Source organism: Salvelinus alpinus, chromosome 24 (assembly GCF_045679555.1).
Source record: "Salvelinus alpinus chromosome 24, SLU_Salpinus.1, whole genome shotgun sequence".
Taxonomy (NCBI): domain Eukaryota; kingdom Metazoa; phylum Chordata; class Actinopteri; order Salmoniformes; family Salmonidae; genus Salvelinus; species Salvelinus alpinus.
Window position 1 is genome coordinate 36731909 of NC_092109.1, and position 19917 is coordinate 36751825.

Below are 19917 nucleotides of genomic sequence, written 5' to 3' on the forward strand. Positions count from 1 at the left end.
CCCTTCCAGCATCCCGCGCCCCCTGCTAGCGCCCACGTCTAGTTCTCTGGGCACAAGCACCGTTCATGACACCACAAACTCTTCACACTGCTCTTGTTGGAAAGAATTTTGCAGGTTTAAAGCTTATTTCCTGCAGTTCTTTACATTTTGTCATGGGGTGCAAAGAACATTTTGTGGTTTTTAAAGCTAATTTTCTTGCAATTCTACACATTTTGCCATGTCTAATGTGTATTCATGTGATATTTGAGTGACAAAAAAATTACAACAAAATCTATGGGCAAAAGAAATGCTAACTAAGATGGGCCAGTCCGATCTGGAGCAACTGTGTGATGCCATCAGCATGGAACAACATACCTGTGGAACGTTTCTGACTTGTAGAATCCATGCCCTGAAGATATGAGTACCTAATAGATTCAGTTGTGAGTTTGTGTTCTCCAACATCGCCACCCAGTGGTGTTAGTGGGGATCTTAAGAAAATGAATTTAGGCTACCAACTTGCAAAAGGACTACTTCTATATTGTTATTTATTGTACTGATTGCTGTTCTTCTTTCTCTCAGGAAAGCATTGTCTCTGTTCACCTCATAGTCACAGAACTGGAGTCCATGACGCACGCTGTGGCCCCTCCCCCTGGCCCTCCCAGCCAACCAGAGCCTACTGTTTCCCAAGACCACGAAGTGGGTCAGTCAAACCAGGAAGTAGAGGGCAAAGATGCAGAGTCACAGCAGGAAGTGGAGGTTGTCAAAGAGGAAGTGAAGGACGAAGCAGAAGAGATGGAAGCAATCTCCCACTCTCCTCCCGACCCTCACTCTGCTGATTGGACGATGGGCTCTGTGCGCCGCGTCACCCAACAGCTGGAGCAGCGAATGAGGCAGGACTCCCCACCTCCACCTTCCCTCCCTCCCACCCACCCCCATCGTCGCTCCCCTCTCTTCCCTAACTCAAGAGAACACTCCCCTCCTGCCTCTCACCCCTTCCCAGAGACAAACTCCAACCCCCAGAATGCACCACTCTGCCTGCAGGGGTCAGAGGTCAGCACGGTGCAGGAAAAGGGTGGGGGCTGTAGTCCTATGGAGGAAGATGGAGGACAGGAGGCTTGGAGAGAAGGTTTACATGAAGACAGTGTCCAAATGCACAAACACAACCTTAGTGATGGCAGCCTTGCATCTACCTTCCACCCTACCCTCATCACCCCTCTCCATCCTACCCCCATCACCCCTCTCCATCCTACCCTAAACTCCACCCTCGCCCCCCTCTCTTCCATGGATTTCCTGTGTCTGGAGGGGGTGACAGAGTTTGAGTCGGGCACAGACTGGGACAGTCTCCCGGGTCGAGGACCCCCCGGTGACGACGACATGAGGGAGACATGGGAAACTCTGCGGGAGCTGGGGGCGTTCCTTCGCCAGGTGAGCGGGGGCGGAGCCAAGGTACCCAGGTGTGTGGGCCAGGTGTGGGGGGAAGGTACGCAGGCGAGGCAGAAGAGAGTCAGGGGTGGCGACAGGCAGAGAGCTAGGGAGGTGGAGGCACGGATTCGCCAGGCTGGGCTGACACCGCCCTCCCTGATGAAGCGCTCTGCCTCATTGGCTAAGCTGGGCTGCTTAGAGCTGTCGGCCAATGACCTGAGCAATTGGGATATTAGCCCCACCTCTCCGGCGACACCCGCTGTGGAACCCCTCCTTCCTTCCCCAGCGGCTGACGAGTCCTCCAGGAAACTGAGGGGGCTGTTCCACCACGCCCTGCGTCCTTCTGTCTCCACCAGCAGAGCGGAGAGGCCTTGTGAGACTGGACACACCCCCTCAGAACACTTGCATTCTCCTACGTCCAATCAAGGCTGGCAGAAGGGGAAACATCCTGACTCTGGCCATGCCCCCTCGCTGACGGCTGACCTGATCTCCGTGGCAACACGACAGCAGTACGGAAGTACACACCCCCTACGTAGACTGAAGAAACGGACTGTCAGCACCCTCTACCACACTATGTGACCCTCACTGTGTGTGTGTGAGAGAGCGTGAGAGACACAGAGTGATGAAAGCTGGTCAAACGCCAGCCACTTCCCTTAGCCCCTACCACCTTCACTGGCAGATGATAGTCAGATGTGTGTACATTTACATTTAAGTCATTTAGCAGACGCTCTTATCCAGAGCGACTTACAAATTGGAAAGTTCATACATATTCATCCTGGTCCCCCCGTGGGGAATGAACCCACAACCCTGGCGTTGCAAGCGCCATGCTCTACCAACTGAGCCACACGGGACCAGTGTACAATATGCCGGCCTCCTCTAGGATCATTGTAAGGCTCGATGGATTATAGCTAACACAAAGCTGATCTCTTCAGGGCGTGAGGGCATCATGTATGTAGTGACTTCTAGGATGTGTAATGTTTCTTGTTGCATACTGTATGTAGTGTGTATTTGAGTTATCATTTTAGGATGTGTCCTTTGTTTTCTATTGGTTGGAGTCTGAACTGTTTGTGTGAGGCAGAATATCTCCATATGTGTGTGTGTTTTAAAATAATGTTTGTCACTTTTGTGTACATAATAGGAAGTGTGTCTGTGTGTGGGACTGAAAAGTGCAGTTTCTCCCTTCCCTTTCTATCAGAAATAACAATGATATGGGGAGGTTTTGTCAAATATGCACTTTACTGTTTTTTGGTTTGTGTATGGTTCCTACCCTTGGAACATGCTTAATGTGAGTTGAATAGTTGTGAGTATTTTACAGTGCAGAAATGTCATTTCGTTTTAAATCTGTAAATATTCTAATTTTTTTATGTGCTTATTAAACTGTGACCAATAAATAATGACAACTTAACTCCGACTGTTTCTCAATAGGACCACAAAATAGTTCTTTACTCTATGAAATATAGACTGACGACAGAACGGTGTGCAACGTTGAATTCAATGGAAATGGTTCTGTACAGAACGACCAGTTGAGAGGCGTTGTGATTATGGTGAGGGCAGATCCCATACGGTGTGCTGCATGAGTTTTGACATTTCAGATGTTCACACCCATATGAATCAGGCCACACCTCACCATCCACACGGGAGCAAACATACCTGCACTTTCACCACGTGTCATTCAGTACAAACCGCACGGCAAATGTTGAAGCGAACTGAACGCGCCCCAGTTCTTCCTCTCTCCTATACTTCTCAAAGCTCATTGGAGGAGGAAGTCCGAGGGAGGGGACCTTGGATCCTCTCCTCCAATGAGCTTTGAGAGGAATTGAGAACTTAACTACTGTAGTAATATCTTCAGACACAACCGTTTTGTTTTCAAAAGACAGAAATGGTGATGGCATCTTTTTGTAGCCACTAACTCCGCCATGGTACGTTGGCGAAAATGAATCGCCATTTTGGATAAATGCCGAAAATAAGGTCTGTGATAAACACAGGCTTAGGAGACCAAATACATTCTGTTTGATAATCATCAGCTAATGTCACTTCTTGAAGAATTAGTACATTTAAAAAAACAAAGCCTTCATTAAGGTCATGTTCACTACTATTCAGGACAAAATATTTAACATCTCTTAAGCCTGAGTTAACTCAGACTAAATGTTCTGCATTTATTCCAAAACCCCATTCATTTATCCATAGGGATGGCTGAACAAAAATATAAATGCAACAATTTCAAAGAGTTACAGTTCATATAAGTCAATTGAAATATTCATTAGGCCCTAATCTATAGATTTCACGACTGGGCAGGGGTGCAGCCATAGGCCCACCCACTCAGAATTAGTTTTTCCCCATAAAAGCGCTTTATTACAGAGGGAAATACTCCTCAGCACCCCCGCTTCAGATAGATGATCCCGCAGGTGAAGAAGCCAGATGTGGAGGTCCTGGGCTGGCGTGGCTACACGTGGTCTGCGGGTATGAGGCCGGTTGGTCGTACTGCCAACTTCTCAAAAACGATGTTGGAGTTGCCTTATGGTAGAAAAATGAACATAAAATGCTCTGGTGGACATTCCTGCAGTCAATTGCACACACCCACAAAACTTGAGACATCTGTGGAATTGTGTTGTGTGACAAAACAACACATTTTAGAGTAGCCTTTTATTGTCCCTAGCACAAGGTGCACCTATGCTCTATGCAAGCTCAATCAATGATTACACTTTTAATCGTTACCATCTTTTCCACAGTGAGTCACTAGCTAAGTTTCCATCCAATTTCAGGAGTGGTGTTTCCACCAAACAGTCAGTCGCTGATGACCTACTTTTTTTGCACCGAATAAAAATGTAATGTTTCCATCACGTTTTTCAACTCCACCGATTTATCACAAAAACTGTTCCGTTAAATAGCAAATGTGCTTACTTTGGTTGAGGTAGTGGTGTAAAGTACTACTTAGGTCATTGTTTGTAGGAACCTGTACTTTATATTTATTTTAGAAAACTATTACTTTACTCCATACATTTACCCTGACAACCAAAAGTACTCGTAACATTTTGAATGCTTAGCAGGACAGGAAAATTGTCAAATTCACACACTTATCAAGAGAACAACCCTGGTCGTCCCTACTGCCTCAGATCTGGCGGACTCACAAACGTGTGTTCAATGGTATCTTGAGTATTGGAGTGTGCCCCTGGCTATCCAAGAAAACGCTGCCGTCTGGTTTGCCTAATATACTGTAAGGAATTTGATATGATTTATACTTTTAATTTTTTATTGGAAAGGAGCATCAAGATGAGCATGCACTGAAGATCATCATAACTGATTTAATCTGTAATAATAAACTCATGGTTTCCAGAGGCATAGTGGGACTCCAACGTTTCCTCGATATATTATACCAATATTTCCACCACCATTTCTTACCTAAATAATTTGACACAAAAAGAAAATTGTACCAAAACTACTCGTTTCCATCACAGCTGTCGTGATAATTTTTTTTTTAATACGGTATGACTTTACTCGCATAAAAACTGTGGATGGAAATGTGGTTACTGTTCATCTTAACAGTATTGATGAAGACCACGATGAAGAACACTGTGCCAGCTGAAAGACCCACTGCAACCGTTTTTATCTCAATATCAAATCATTTCTGGTTAACAATGAAGTACCTTCATGTGATTATTTTCAATTAAAATGGTCAAAAAGAAACAAAAATACAGTGAGTTCCAAATGTATTGTGACAATGAATTCATTTTTGTCTCTGTACTCCCGCACTTTGTATTTAAAATTATAGAATGACTACGAGGTTAAAGTGCAGACTGTCAGCTTTAATTTGAGGGTATTTTCATCTGGGTGAACATTTAAAAGTTAAAATAACTTTTTACACATGGTCACCTAAAATGGAGGGGACAAAGTATTGGGACAAACTCACTTATACAATGCCGTCGGGCATTCAGACCACTTGACCTTTCCCAAAATTTGTTACATTAAACTTATCCTAAAATGGATTTCTCTTTTTAAAATTAATCAAATCTACACACAATACCCCATACTGACAATGCAAAAACAGGTTTAGAATTTTTGCTAATTTATATAAATAAAAAACATTCACAAAAGTATTCAGACACTTTACTCAGTACTTTGTTAGTACTTGATTACAGCATCGAGTCTTCTTGGGTATAACGCTACAAGCCTGGCACACCTGTATTTGGGGAGTTTCTCCCATTCTTCTCTGCACATCCTCAAGCTCTGTTCGGTTGAATGGGGAACGTTGCTGCACAGCTATTTTCAGATCTCTCCAAAGATGTTAGATCGGGTTCAAGTCTGGGCTCTGGCTGGGCCACTCAAGGACATTCAGAGACAAGTCCCGAAGCCATTTCTGCGTTGTCTTGGTTGTGTGCTTAGGGTTGTTGTCCTGTTGGAAGGTGAACCTTCACCCCAGTCTGAGGTCCTGAGCAGGTCTCTCTGTAATTTGCCTCGATCTTGACTAGTATCCCAGTCCCTGCTGCTGAAAAACATCCCCATAGCATGATGCTGCCACCACCATGCTTCACCGTAGGGATGGTGCCAGGGTTCCTCCAGACGTGACACTTGGCATTGAGGCCAAAAAGTTCAATCTTGGTTACATCAGACCAGAGAATATTGTTTCTCATGGTCAGAGTCTTTAGGTGCCTTTTGGCAAACTCCAAGCGGGCTGTCATGTGCCTTTTACTGAGGAGTGGCTTCCGTCTGGCCACTCTATCATAAAGGCCTGATTGGTGGAGTGCTGCAGAGATGGGAGACCCTTCCAGAATAACAACCATCTTCACAGAGGAACTCTAGAGCTCTTGTCAGATGTACCATCGGGTTCTTGGTCACCTCCCTGACCAAGGCCCTTCTCCCCCGATTGCTCAGTTTGGCCGGGCAGCCAGCTCTAGGAAGAGTCTTGGTGGTTCCAAACTTCTTCCATTTAAGAATGATGGAGGCCACTGTGTTCTTGGGGACCTTCAATGCTGCAGAAATGTTTTGGTATCCTTCCCCAGATCTGTGTCTCAACACGATCCTGTCTCAGAGGTCTACGGACAATTCCTTAGACCTCACGGCTTGGTTTTTGCTGTGACATGCACTGTCAACTGTGGGACCTTATATAGACAGGTGTGTACCTTTTAAATCATGCCCAATTACTTGTATTTGCCACAGGTGTACTCCAATCAAGTTGTAGAAACATCAAGGATGGTCAATGGAAACAGGATGCACCTGAGCTCAATTTTGAGTCTCTTAGCAAAAGGTCTGAATACGTATGTAATTTAGGTATTTCTGTTTTCTATTTTTAATAAATTAAAAACCTGTTTTCGCTTTGTCATTATGGGGTATTGTGATGTCATTATGGGGTATTGTGTGTCGATTGCTGAGGATTTTGTATTTATTTTATCCATTTTAGAATAAGGTTGTAAGGTAACAATGTGTGGAAAAAGTCAAGGGGTCAGAAAGCTTTCCTAAGGCCCTGTATGTGTATTAAAGTAGTCAGACTTAGTATCTGGTCCCATATTCCTGGCACACAAGTATTACATCAAGCTTGGGACTCTACAAACTTGTTGGATGCATTTGCTGTTTGTTTTGGTTGTGTTTCAGATGTTGTTCCCAATAGATATTAATGGTAAATAAAGTATTGTCATTTTTGAGTAACTTTTATTGTAAATAAGAATGTTTCTAAACACTTCTACATTAATGTGGATGCTACCATAATTACAGATAGTACTGAATTAAATCGGGAATAATGAGTGAGAAAGTTAGACGCACAAAAATCATACCCCCAAGACATAGCCTCTTACCATTACAATAACAGAGGTTAGCATTTTGTGGGGGGTGTATGATATTTATGCCTAACTCATCATTCACAATTATCCATAATCAGGGTCACATCCATATTAATGTAGAAGTGCTTAGAAACACATTCTATTTTTATTTACAATAAAAGTGACAATACATTATTTACCTTTAATTTCTATTGGGCACAACCAAAACAAACGCATTCAACACACTGTTCTCTGATGTTGTGAGAAATGTTGATGTCGAGTGAAGCTTTTCTCTAGTGTGTTTTACGCTGGTGGTTCTTTAGAGTAGAAGATGCGGTAAAACTCTTCCCACAGTCAGAGCAGCTATAGGATTTCTCCCCTGTATGTGTTCTCTGATGTTGTACCATACTCCCCTTTTGCCTGAAACTTTTCCCACAGTCAGAGCAGCTATACGGTTTCTCCCCTGTATGTATTCTCTGGTGGTATAACAAACTCCCCTTTTGACTGAAATATTTCCCACAGTCCGAGCAGCTATACGGTTTCTCCCCTGTATGTATTCTCTGGTGGTATACCAAACTCCCCTTATGACTGAAACATTTCCCACAGTCAGAGCAGATATACGATTTCTCCCCTGTATGTATTCTCTGGTGGTATACCAAACTCCCCTTATGACTGAAGATCTTTCCACAGTCAGAACAGCTATGAGATTTCTCCCTTGTGTGTGTTCTCTGATGCTGTTTTAAGTTTGAATGTTGACTGAAACTCTTCCCACAGTCAGAGCAATGGTAAGACTTCTCTCCAGTGGACGTGAGCTGATTCCTTGTTGCCAAAGAGGTCTTGCCACATTCAGTGCCATAAGTTTCCTCCTCTTCTTCTCCTTTGATTTTAACAGTCAGCTCCAGTCTCTGACTTTCATCCTCCATCTTGACTGACTCCATCTTTGGATCTGGCTTGCTTAGGTCACTATGGTTACAGTCAGGACCCAATTTCCCAGGCTGAGGACACTCCCACGTTTCCTCTTTCTTTTCCTCTTTCAGAACTCCAGAATAGTCTAGACAGAATATAAACAATAAGCATCACTGAAGAAGTCAGATTGATTTCCTGTTCACTCTCGTTCTGACTGACACCTTATTTGTTAATGCAAATTTTTTATTATTAAACAACTAATTGACCGACATCGGATCAATTCATTTAATTCCATTTAGTTCTCTAGGAGAGAAATCATACGAAGCTGTAGAGTTGTAGTTTTCAATAGGCAAATATTCAAACCTAGTTCAGCGCAGAAAAGTGGTGATTAACTACTATGAAAAGAAACAAGGTGCTCGACTCAACCTTTACATAAACTTAGATCAGGTGTTGAATCCTCGCATGTAATCCAAAAGATCAATGATAGGACAGAAACCATTTGTGCGTCTATAAAAATGTTTATTTAAGGTTATTCAGAGGGCTGTCCTATTTTTGTTCTTTGAATTAACTACAATGACCAGAATCCATTACACCTGTTCTTCCCGGCTCCACACACAGACCACATGAGAGAGGAATGTACATGACACAGAGACGAGAGAGATTGATAGCTCGTGAGGTAGCTCTACCCAATTGATAGTTGAAGCAGACTTGAAAGTATGCCTTATCTACTTATTCTAGAACTACTAAAAGTGATTTAGTCAGACAGCTCTGCAGCATGGGCCGCTACTAGCTAGCCAACAAATAGTATGACTCAAGACAGGGGACAACGTCAGACGGGGAGAGACAGAGGACAACGCCAGACGGGGAGAGACAGAGGACAACGTCAGACGGGGAGAGACAGAGGACAACGTCAGATGGGGAGCGACAGAGACAACGTTAGATGGTTGGCTGGCTGCTACTGTCTGAGAAGAGATGACTTAATGAAATAATAAAATTAAATAAAAAGTAATATACAACAGAAATATTTTACTGATGTAAAGTAATGTGCTAGGCAGTAATGGGAAGTCACTACCATCATGGGGCTCTTATTAATAGTTGTATTCTATGTTGTTAGAGACTATGGAATTTAATTTTTTTTTAAACTCTAAAATCATTTCAAAGTTATATTTTATTATGCAAAGAAAATTACAAATCAATTTAAATAGAAAACCGTGATAATAAATTTTTTAAACCGAAACCTCAAAAAGCGAAACGCATCGCTCGGTACTATTACAGATCCCAACAGGCCTAATACTGAATCTGATACTAATACTCACTTAGATACATAAAATGACCCACATCTTCTTCTTTGATATTCAGGTCCAGCGTCTGACTTTCATCCTCCAGCTTCGGATCTAGCGTGCTTTGGTCACTATGGTAACAGTCAGGACCATGCAGCACTGTAAAAAAAAAAAAAAAAAAAAGTTAACTTAACAAGTTAAAACTACCAAAGCAGGGCTCAAACTTGGGATGGGCGTGTGAAATAATTTCACTAGTCGAATATTATTTTTTATTTTATTCCTCTGCACAACGGGGGAGACAGTGCAGCTCTGCTGCAGGAGGGGGAAGCTGAGCCGGTGTGAGATAACAGGGGAGCGGACAGGAGGGAGAGAGAGATGCAGTAGCCAAGCCAGATCATCAAAGACAAGTTAGACTATCTAACTTACAGCAGCCACAATGTGTCAACGAGCACAGCTGATGTTGGGACAATGTAACCACAGCAGTCTGGAGGATCTTCATTCCAAGGACTGGCTAGAAAGAGGATCACCAGCTCACATCTGCCCCGACTGAGATTGTGCTGAACAAGAGATCTCTCAAACTCCCGACTTCAACTGTGTGATACCAGCTTATACGCACGGGGGTAGGTATTTCACTTCTAAAACGTTAAATGTTATGCAGTGAAAACACCCAAACATATCCAAATCAAACTTTAGTAACCACAATCTGGGCTTGTTACAATGCCCCAATCATGACAGATTTGACAAATATCCACTTTGTCAGATCAGATTTCTTGAATGTGTGCCAATCCGGCGTCCTTTATCCCTCACGGCCTGTGTTCCATTTACCTTGTCATCGCATCTATTAGCTAGCGAGCTAACTAGACAGGTACATAATAAATGAAAATCAAATTGTAAATAAATGTTTAGGTTATTATAATAACACAACTGGCAAAAAAGCATACTTCCATTTCTTTGTACATTTATTGCTAGGTCACATTCCACCAAAATGTTTTTTTTCTTATTTTTCCCAGTGTTATTGGCTAGCTAATTATAGTAGAGAAGATCTGTCACAAAAATGAGCATGACAATGCATCATGTACAATGTCAAAAAAAAATTGCAGGGTGACAGCGACAACTTTATTTGATCAACTTTGTTTTTACAGACAAATGACTGTGATATGAAATGATGAAAGATTGCTTGTGATCATGAACATCTTTACGGAGGGCGAGTAATGACAGCAACACACAAGCCAGGAACCGAGAGGCAAGTGCAGCAAGTTAGCTTGATGGCTGCATCTGTTGTATTTATCTTTAGCGGCTTTAGAAAGTCACGTGCCACTTCCTCTCTCTAGAAATGTCATTTGAGTGGGCGGGAGATAGCGCCAAGATACACCTTTCCCAGAAGGCCAGCCCAGAGCAGCATAGGACCAACCCCCTTGTTTTTGTTCAAAGTGAAAAAACAAGAAGAAGTGGGGCAGCATGGTGGTCGCCCACAACCTGAGGATTCCACCTTTAAATAAATTACGAATCACATGAAATAAATCATCTTTAGAAAGGTATTTTCAAAGCAACAAAATAACTAGGGCTTTACGATGATGGTGAAAAGTTAAGTGGGGTAAAACCTTCCTAGAAGTCACAGAGGGTGCACAGAGGGACTGAATTTGGGCATTTTAGCAAGGCTTTGTTCATATAAAAAAAAAAAAGATGAAATGTTCCATGTGGTCTATATGAAAGGGCAATTCATTTCATTAAACAGGCTTTTAAAGTAAAATATTGTTGCACAATGTCTACTTAAAATATCAAAGGGTTCGAATAGTAGAATACACAAAGTGTAATTTTGAAATTTGGTTGTGCATCAGCAGTTCTTTTGTTATGTCAGTCACTGACATTCACTCAACTAGACTGAGTATATTACTCGCTAATGTTCACTCCCTGGACGATAATGTAGACGAGCTCAAGGCGAGGATCTTCTTCCAGACAGACATCAGGGACTGTAACATACTCTGCTTCACGGAATCATGGCTCTCTGGATTTACTGTCCCCGTCAATACAGCCAGCTGGGTTCGCAGTACATTGTGCAGATAGGAATAAAGAACTCTCCGGGAAGAAGAATGGGGGAGGTGTAAGTTTCATGATTAACTACTCATGGTGTGATTGTGGTAACGTACAGGAAACTCAAGTCCTTTTGTTCACCCGACCTACCTCAACCAAATGCTGACAGTATTACCTCCCAAGAGAATTTTCGTCGGTTATCGTCACAGCCGTGTATATTCCACCTCAAGTCAATATGGCGGCAGGTAGCCTCGTGGTTAGAGCGTTGGGCCAGTAACCGAAAGGTTGCTAGATCGAATCCCCGAGCTGGCAAGGTAAAAATCTGTCGTTCTGCCCCTGAACAAGGCAGTTAACCTACTGTTCCTAGGCCATCATTGTAAATAAGAATTGTTCTTAACTGACTTGCCTAGTTAAATAATATATATATATATATATATTTTTTTTAAACAGTAACCTGTGTGTTTGCTTGTTTACGTCTCGGTCTCCTACCCTGTTCCCTTTAACTCTGCTCCTGTTCTCCAGGACATAGGGGTTTGTTATTGTGTATATTACATTTGTTGTATTTAATTACTATTATTTAATTCCAAGTCATCATCTCATCTCTATAAAGCTGCTGCCTATGATGTCTTGACAACAATTTCTTGACAACAAGTAAATAAGGCATACTTTTAGGACTGCTGAAAACCAACTATCAATCACTTCGATAATGTATTTTCAGGTAGAGCAACAGCTGCTCTCAATCTCCGCACATCACGCACTTTGCACTCTTCTCTAGTCGTAGTATCAGTTATAAAAGACACAAACTGGACGAGTAGATGCGCAATGGATTATGGTCATTGTAGTCAACTACCATCCATGTTTTATGCACTAAACTATGTAGAATGTTGGCCTGTTGGAAACTACAACTCCCTACTACATTGTGAAGTTCAAGCTTGATCTTATTTATCTCTAAAGAAACTGTGCGATGTGCGCATTGAGCTCACAGAAAATAAAACTGAACGAAATGGAATTAAAATAATTTAACCGACATCTGTCAATTAGTTGTTTAAAAAACGAAAAATAACTGACATTTTGGTTAATCGCTCAGCACTAATGCCTTACAATGTCAAAGCCTAAGTGTTAACATAACTGTGTACCTTCAGAACAGTCAGGAAGGACATCAACCTCTGTGTCTGGACTTGCCATGGCAACAGCACTGCCATTAGACTGTGCTTTACTGCATCTTGTCTTTGAGTTTCTAGGGGACAACAGTAGAGCTCAAGTGAGAATTAGCAACTGAATGAAAATGCATTTAAAATGGAAAACACAAAATGTAATGAATACAAACATACCTTCTCTGTTTGCCTTGGGGAAATATTGATGGAACAAAATCGGGGCTGTCATAGTCCATAGAAGGTTCTCCTGGTTGGAAAGAAAAATGGTGATTAGTCAATGGACTGGCTAGCAAACTTATCTGACTTACTAGAAGGTTATTTTATCTTGGCTCGCTAAATTATGTCAAAATCATCCTTAAGTATCTCGAATTGATTGTGTATGCAATGTAGTTCATTCTAGAAGATTTGGATATGAAGCAACAAAAAAAATGATAATATCGGTACCATTGACCTGCGTTGGATCTGCCACAAATGCTAAGAAATTCACATTTGGAAACAGTGACATGGTAAACAAAACAAAATCATTTAATTGCTTGTCCTTTGCAGGGTATGGAAACCAATATGTAATTTTGTAATTTTTGTGAATTATTCCTTTAAAGCTAGAATCCTTAGTTGAATGATATGATTCTTTTTTTAAATGTTATTTTACTCCTTTTTTCTCCCCAATTTCGTGGTATCCAATTGGTAGTAGTCTCATCGCTGCAACAGACTCGGGAAAGGCGAAGGTCGAGAGCCATGCGTCCTCCGAAACACAACCCAACCAATTGTGCGTCGCCCCATGGACCTCCTGGTCGCGGCCGGCTGCGACAGAGCCTGGGCTCGAACCCAGAATCTCTGGTGGCACAGCTAGCACTGCGATGCAGTGTCTTAGACCACTGCGCCACCCGGGAGGCTAACCCACTGATTCTTGAATGAGCTCATGAGCTTAGTTCAACTGTTGTACCACATCAGAACCCATCATATAGTCCAATATTTGTAAACAACGTAAATGTAAAACACTTCATAGCCTCAGTTTTGGGAAATCACCTAACCAGTCAGTCTGTTGTGTGTATTGGACATTCATATTGCAATGTACAGCCTTACCTATGGATCTTGGGTCCATGAAATGGGGTATCAGCCTATCCCTATGGTGGTGTGGGGTGGATGGGGTTTATCCTGCCTGGTTGGCCCGGTCAGGGGGTATTGTCAGATGGGGCTACAGTGCCCCCCTGTCCCCAGTCCACCTGGTCGTGCAGCTGATCCAGTTTCTGCCTAGGGCTAAGGAACCCTGACCTGTTCAATTGATTTATTTTATTTAACCTATATTTAAGTAAGTGTGTCCATGATTGAGTCTGAATGAAGAGATGGAGATAAAGCTGTCCAGTTTGAGTGTTTTTTGCAGCTCATTCCAGTCGATAACTGCAGCGAACTGGAAAGAGGAGCGAGCCAGGGATGTGGGTGCTTTGGGGGCTTTAAGAGAATGTGACTGGCAGAACGGGTGTTGTATGTGGAGAATAAGGGCTGCTTTAAGAGAATGTGACTGGCAGAACGGGTGTTGTATGTGGAGAATAAGGGCTGCAGTAGATAGGGGGGAGTGAGGTCTAAGAGGGTTTTATAAATAAGCATCAACCAGTGGGTCTTGCGACAGATATACAGAGATGACCAGTTTACAGAGGAGTATAGAGTGCAGTGATGTGTCCTATAAGGAGCATTGGTGGCAAATCTGATGGCCGAATGTTAAAGAACATCTAGCCGCTCGAGAGCACCCTTACCTGCCGATCTATAAATTACGTCTCCATAATCTAGCATGGGTAAGACGGTAATCTGAATCAGGGTGTTTGGCAGCAGGGGTGAAAGAGGAGCGATTACGATAGATGAAACCAAGTCTAGATTTAACCTTAGCCTGCAGATTTGATATGTGCTGAGAGAAAGACAGTGTACCATATATATATATATACACACATACAGTGAGGGAAAAAAGTATTTGATCCCCTGCTGATTTTGTACGTTTGCCCACTGAGAAAGAAATTATCAGTCTATAATTTTAATGGTAGGTTTATTTGAACAGTGAGAGACAGAATAACAACAAAAATATCCAGAAAAATGCATGTCAAAAATGTTATTAATTGATTTGCATTTTAATGAGGGAAATAAGTATTTGACCCCTTCTCAATCAAAAAGATTTCTGGCTCCCAGGTGTCTTTCATACAGGTAACGAACGGAGACTAGGAGCACACTCTTTAAGGGAGTGCTCCTAATCTCAGTTTCTTACCTGTATAAAAGATACCTGTCCACAGAAGCAATCAATCAATCAGATTCCAAACTCTCCACCATGGCCAAGACCAAAGAGCTCTCCAAGGATGTCAGGGACAAGATTGTAGACCTACACAAGGCTGGAATGGGCTACAAGACCATCGCCAAGCAGCTTGGTGAGAAGGTGACAACAGTTTCTGTGATTATTCGCAAATGGAAGAAACACAAAAGAACTGTCAATCTCCCTCAGCCTGGGGCTCCATGCAAGATCTCACCTCGTGGAGTTGCAATGATCATGAGAACGGTGAGGAATCAGCCCAGAACTACACAGGAGGATCTTGTCAATGATCTCAAGGCAGCTGGGACCATAGTCATCAAGAAAACAATTGGTAACACACTATGCCGTGAAGGACTGAAATCCTGCAGCGCCCGCAAGGTCCCCCTGCTCAAGAAAGCACATATACATGCCCGTCTGAAGTTTGCCAATGAACATCTGAATGATTCAGAGGACAACTGGGTGAACGTGTTGTGGTCAGATGAGACCAAAATGGAGTTATTTGGCATCAACCCAACTTGCCGTGTTTGGAGGAGGAGGAATGCTGCCTATGACCCCAAGAAACCATCCCCACCGTCAAACATGGAGGTGGAAACATTATGCTTTGGGGGTGTTTTTCTGCTAAAGGGACAGGACAACTTCACCGCATCAAAGGGACGATGGACGGGGCCATGTACCGTCAAATCTTGGGTGAAAACCTCCTTCCCTCAGCCAGGGTATTGAAAATGGGTCGTGGATGGGTATTCCAGCATGACAATGACCCAAAACACACGGCCAAGGCAACAAAGGAGTGGCTCAAGAAGAAGCACATTAAGGTCCTGGAGTGGCCTAGCCAGTCTCCAGACCTTAATCCCATAGAAAATCTGTGGAGGGAGCTGAAGGTTCGAGTTGCCAAACGTCAGCCTCGAAACCTTAATGACTTGAAGAAGATCTGCAAAGAGGAGTGGGACAAAATCCCTCCTGAGATGTGTGCAAACCTGGTGGCCAACTACAAGAAACGTCTGACCTCTGTGATTGCCAACAAGGGTTTTGCCACCAAGTACTAAGTCATGTTTTGCAGAGGGGTCAAATACTTATTTCCCTCATTAAAATGCAAATCAATTCATAACATTTTTGACATGCGTTTTTCTGGATTTTGTTGTTGATATTCTGTCTCTCACTGTTCAAATAAACCTACCATTAAAATTATAGACTGATCATTTCTTTGTCAGTGGGCAAACGTACAAAATCAGCAGGGGATCAAATACTTTTTTCCCTCACTGTACATACACATACACATCCTATGTGTTTTAATCAAATCAACTACAGTTAAAAGTATTCTGTGTCTCCCCTTAGGCCGGTTTATATGGACAGCGTTGATTTTTATTGATCTGTTGTCATTGTCAGCAGAGTAGGCTTCCGTGTAATTTGTCATATTAAGAAAAGATTCTGCTGATGTCTCCAGTCATACAAAGTGTAGTAGGATTGTATGAAATGTGTTTTCCCGTGCAAAGAAAGAAGAAACACATCTGATATGGCCTATAGCCCAGGGCTCTGCGCTATACGCCACTCAGCCATGCATTGAACTGTCTTTTTTCAAAACAGTGATTCGGTTGTATTATAAACCTAACTTATGACTAGCCAATCTACTCATCACATTCTGAATAGTAGTCTGCAAATGTGATGATGCATGGAATGCTTTATGGGTTGGTTAAATTTCTCAAGTGTCCGGTATATCTCAATATGTTCCATACACACAATAGACCCGAATAGTAAGTTGATTTCACACAGTTAAAATGGCACTCCGTTCTCCTTTTCACCTCATTTAGCACCTGATTACTTAACAAAAGGCATATCTCATTAAGTGGTCCAGGTAAGTCATGACATGGCACAAGTGAGGGAGGGACTTTCCTCTTTTGTTCTCTATTGACATCACAACTTCCCATCAAACCAACTCCTTGAATGCCCAACTAGACGGTGTCAGAGGAAAGCACCCCAAAAATTGTCAAAGACTTCAGTCATCCAAGTCATAGACTGTTCTCTCTGCTACCGAACGGCAAGCAGTACCGGAGCGCCAAGTCTAGGTCTAAAAGGCTCCTTAACAGCTTCTACCCCCAAGGCATAAGACTGCTGAACAATTCATCTGATGGCCACCCGGTCTTTTTACATTGACACTCCCCCCCGCCCGCTTTACCCTTACCTACATGTACAAATTACCTCGACTAACCTGTACCCCCGCACATTGACTCGATACCGGTACCCCCTGTATATAGCCTCCACATTGACTCAGTACCGGTACCCCCTGTATATAGCCTCCACATTCTCAGTACCGGTACCCCCTGTATATAGCCTCGTTATTGTTATTTTAATGTGTTACTTTTTAATTTATTTCCTAAATATATGTTTTTTGAACTGCATTGTTGGTTAATGGCTTGTAAGGTCTGTTGTATTCCGTGGATGTTTTGATTTGATCCTGCAGTACCTGTGGCAATCCAGGAACAGGGTTGCCTACCCCTGCCCTACTCATTGAAGTTTGCAGTTCTGTCTAGAAAAACACTATTTTGCTCAAAGCATTAATTTACCCTTCAGTGTGTGTACTTTACTGTATTTATAAATTGGGATATTGCTTTTCAACAGGAAAAGCTGGAGGTACTGAAGTCCCACAATAAGAAGCTACTACGCTAATATTTATGTATACTCTTCAAGAATTGTAATCTGTGGGTGTCACTGTGTAGGCTGATACCTATGGATCTTGGGTCCATGAAATGGGGTAAGGTTGTAACTTTTGCCCACAATGCAATTATGAAGTCTAATACATTTCAGATTTTTTTTGTGTCAAATTAACTCATTGTCTGTTGATTTTTTTTTATATTTTTTTTTTTACATTCCAACCATGTGGGTCTATCTAGTCCAATTGTGTGATGATTCCTCAATTTGTATCAGTTTGCATAAATGTCAACAGGGTAATTTTATTTGAAAGGCGAACAGCCGATTCCACTATTGTTGCTCACGCTGTTCACGACACACATGTGAATTTCAGTGGTTAAGTACATTTCTCCAGCCCCATTCCCTAACTTTTTAGCTAAACAAAGGCGGTTATTGCGCTGTTATTTTTATTGATTCCGTGATTTTATCTTTAACTAGCAAACGTATTAGCATTTGCTAACTAGCCCAAGAATACTTACCAGAGATGAAATGAGCTCCACACAAGCTATAATCACCCCTCAGACCATCAGGGCCCCAATCCACTCGTTTTATGGCTTGCAGCCACAACCGTCTTCTATTCTTTTGGAAGGGGTGAGATCCTCTTGGTATAGTGAAGAATCTCCATCCTTGACCACCTCGATTAGCACAATTCACCGCACAGCAGTTTCTCATTGTTGTTGCTAACTACAGTAGCTAGGAAGTATCAAAATATATATTATGGTATGTGCTTCGTTCGGTCGAGCTAGAGGTTTCGTGGTGGGACTCGTGATACCGGAGCGCCGATACTCCGATGAAGTTTTCAAAGCACTAGCTACTGATTCGACCACTGGTATAAATTCAAGACTTGGACATTGCGTCCAAGATGTCCGACCGTTGTATTCAAGGTAATCAGATGAAGAGGCGAAGCGAGAGGATTTACTCCGCCCAAAATGTGTCCACGTGAGTTAAGCCCTTTTTTGTATGGAGGTGTATGAGAGTTTGTCGAATTACGTGAGGCTTATTTGATTGACTAGAAGCGTCGTAATGTTTAGGCTATTACATTACACTCAGTGGCCAGGCCAGTTTATTTAGTACATCAACCTGTTCACGAAAATGGATCACTCCAACAGACGGCGAGTCTTCTTCAATGGTATTTTGGCGTTTGCACCATTTAGGGTACACCCGCCCTCTTCTGTGTGGGATGGAAACAGGAAAAACGGAACAAACTAACAAAAACGAACAAACTACCAACAAAAAATTAAGTAAACTAAATCAAACAAATGCTCTGTTAAAAACAAAACAGATCTGATCCCTAACACAGTACCAAAAACCTTTCTGCCTCAGCCACAATAATGTCCAGTTTCTTTGACTTCTTTGAGACTTGAGTTTAGAACTGTGGCAATGAACACCACAAAATCCACCTCTTTAACACACATGGTATCTTTTGACTGGCAGCTAACATTTACTACAGGCACGACATCCATCCAATACCATATCTTTACTAGCGTCACTTGTTTTCTCAACACTTTTAATCACCTCCACATAGGAGATTCGATTGACCGCTCTTAAGTTTTTCCACCTCAATCTCCTTCACCTTTACAGGGCTTTTGGGGTCATAATCCCCACCACAATCAGCATCCACTTCCGCCATCTCTCAGAGACTGTCGTGCTTCTACACACCTTTCTTCAGTATAATCCATCCGTCTGCACACACCTGAAACAATCAATCAATCAAATGTATTTATAAAGCTCTTTTTTTACGTCAGCTGATGTCACAAAGTGCTTATACAGAAACCCAGCCTAAAACCCCAAACAGCAAGCAATGCAGATGTAAAAACATGGCCAAATTCTTATTTTCTTTTACACTGTGTAACCGATGTGAAATGGCTAGCTAGGTAGCGGTGGTTTGCGCTAGCAGCCATTCAGTCGGTGACGTCACTTGCGCTGAGACTTGAAGTAGTGGTTCCCCTTGCTCTGCAAGGGCCGCGGCTTTTGTGGAGCGATGGGTAACGATGCTTCGTGGGTGACTGTTGTTGATGTGTGCAGAGGGTCCCTGGTTCGCGAGGGGACGGACGTAAAGTTATACTGTTACAACTGCAGTGGTTTGGGGCCAAAAGCTCTTTCAGCGTATCTTAAATAACCAAGCTCCACATGCGTTGGTACTGTACGTGCTCTTCATTAAAAAAACAGGACCGACCCAGCAGGTCAGACGCTGGGCACTAACCACACCAGGAAGTCTCTTTCGGTGTTCAACCTGAACCTCTGTCTAAGATGTCTCCTTTGATGGGTGCACTGCGCTGAAGTTCAACGCACAATACTTCTGTTGTCCGGATTCTTTTGAGGCCAACTGCAATCTTCCTCTGTTATTCAGAAAAACAATGAATAAAATAAGACCACTCCTGGTCACTCAGACTCCTTTTTCCCCCCAGCACATATATTCACAA

At 42.6% G+C, this 19917-nt stretch overlaps 2 protein-coding genes across 3 annotated transcripts in view; one reads left to right on the forward strand and one right to left on the reverse strand.

Annotated features, from left to right (window-relative positions):
* Window positions 1–2806, forward strand: part of ssh2b (slingshot protein phosphatase 2b) — a 45605-nt gene extending 42799 nt beyond the window's left edge. For both annotated transcript variants that reach the window (XM_071364810.1, XM_071364809.1), the window contains one exon: window positions 559–2806. In XM_071364810.1, coding sequence (XP_071220911.1) covers window positions 559–1980 — 1422 coding nt within the window. In that variant the 3' untranslated portion in view covers window positions 1981–2806. The remainder of the gene's footprint in view (window positions 1–558) is intronic.
* A 1827-nt stretch (window positions 2807–4633) lies between these two features.
* On the reverse strand, window positions 4634–18633 carry LOC139552778 (zinc finger protein 135-like). The gene is made up of 5 exons (XM_071364817.1): window positions 17974–18633; window positions 12700–12769; window positions 12505–12605; window positions 9374–9496; window positions 4634–8202 (listed from the first exon to the last, which is right to left on the reverse strand). The coding sequence occupies exons 1-5, from the start codon at window positions 18164–18166 to the stop codon at window positions 7445–7447; spliced, it is 1245 nt and encodes a 414-aa protein (XP_071220918.1). The 5' UTR covers window positions 18167–18633; the 3' UTR covers window positions 4634–7444.
* Window positions 18634–19917: the final 1284 nt, after the last annotated feature.

Coding starts and splice junctions, on each gene's coding strand:
- LOC139552778 (XM_071364817.1), bottom strand. CDS start 18,166: ATGAGAAACTGCTGTGCGGTGAATTGTGCTAATCGAGGTGGTCAAGGA. Junction 12,606..12,699: donor CCCCAAGGCAAACAGAGAAG/GTATGTTTGTAT, acceptor GTTGTCCCCTAG/AAACTCAAAGACAAGATGCA. Junction 8,203..9,373: donor GGGTCATTTTATGTATCTAA/GTGAGTATTAGT, acceptor TATTCTGTCTAG/ACTATTCTGGAGTTCTGAAA.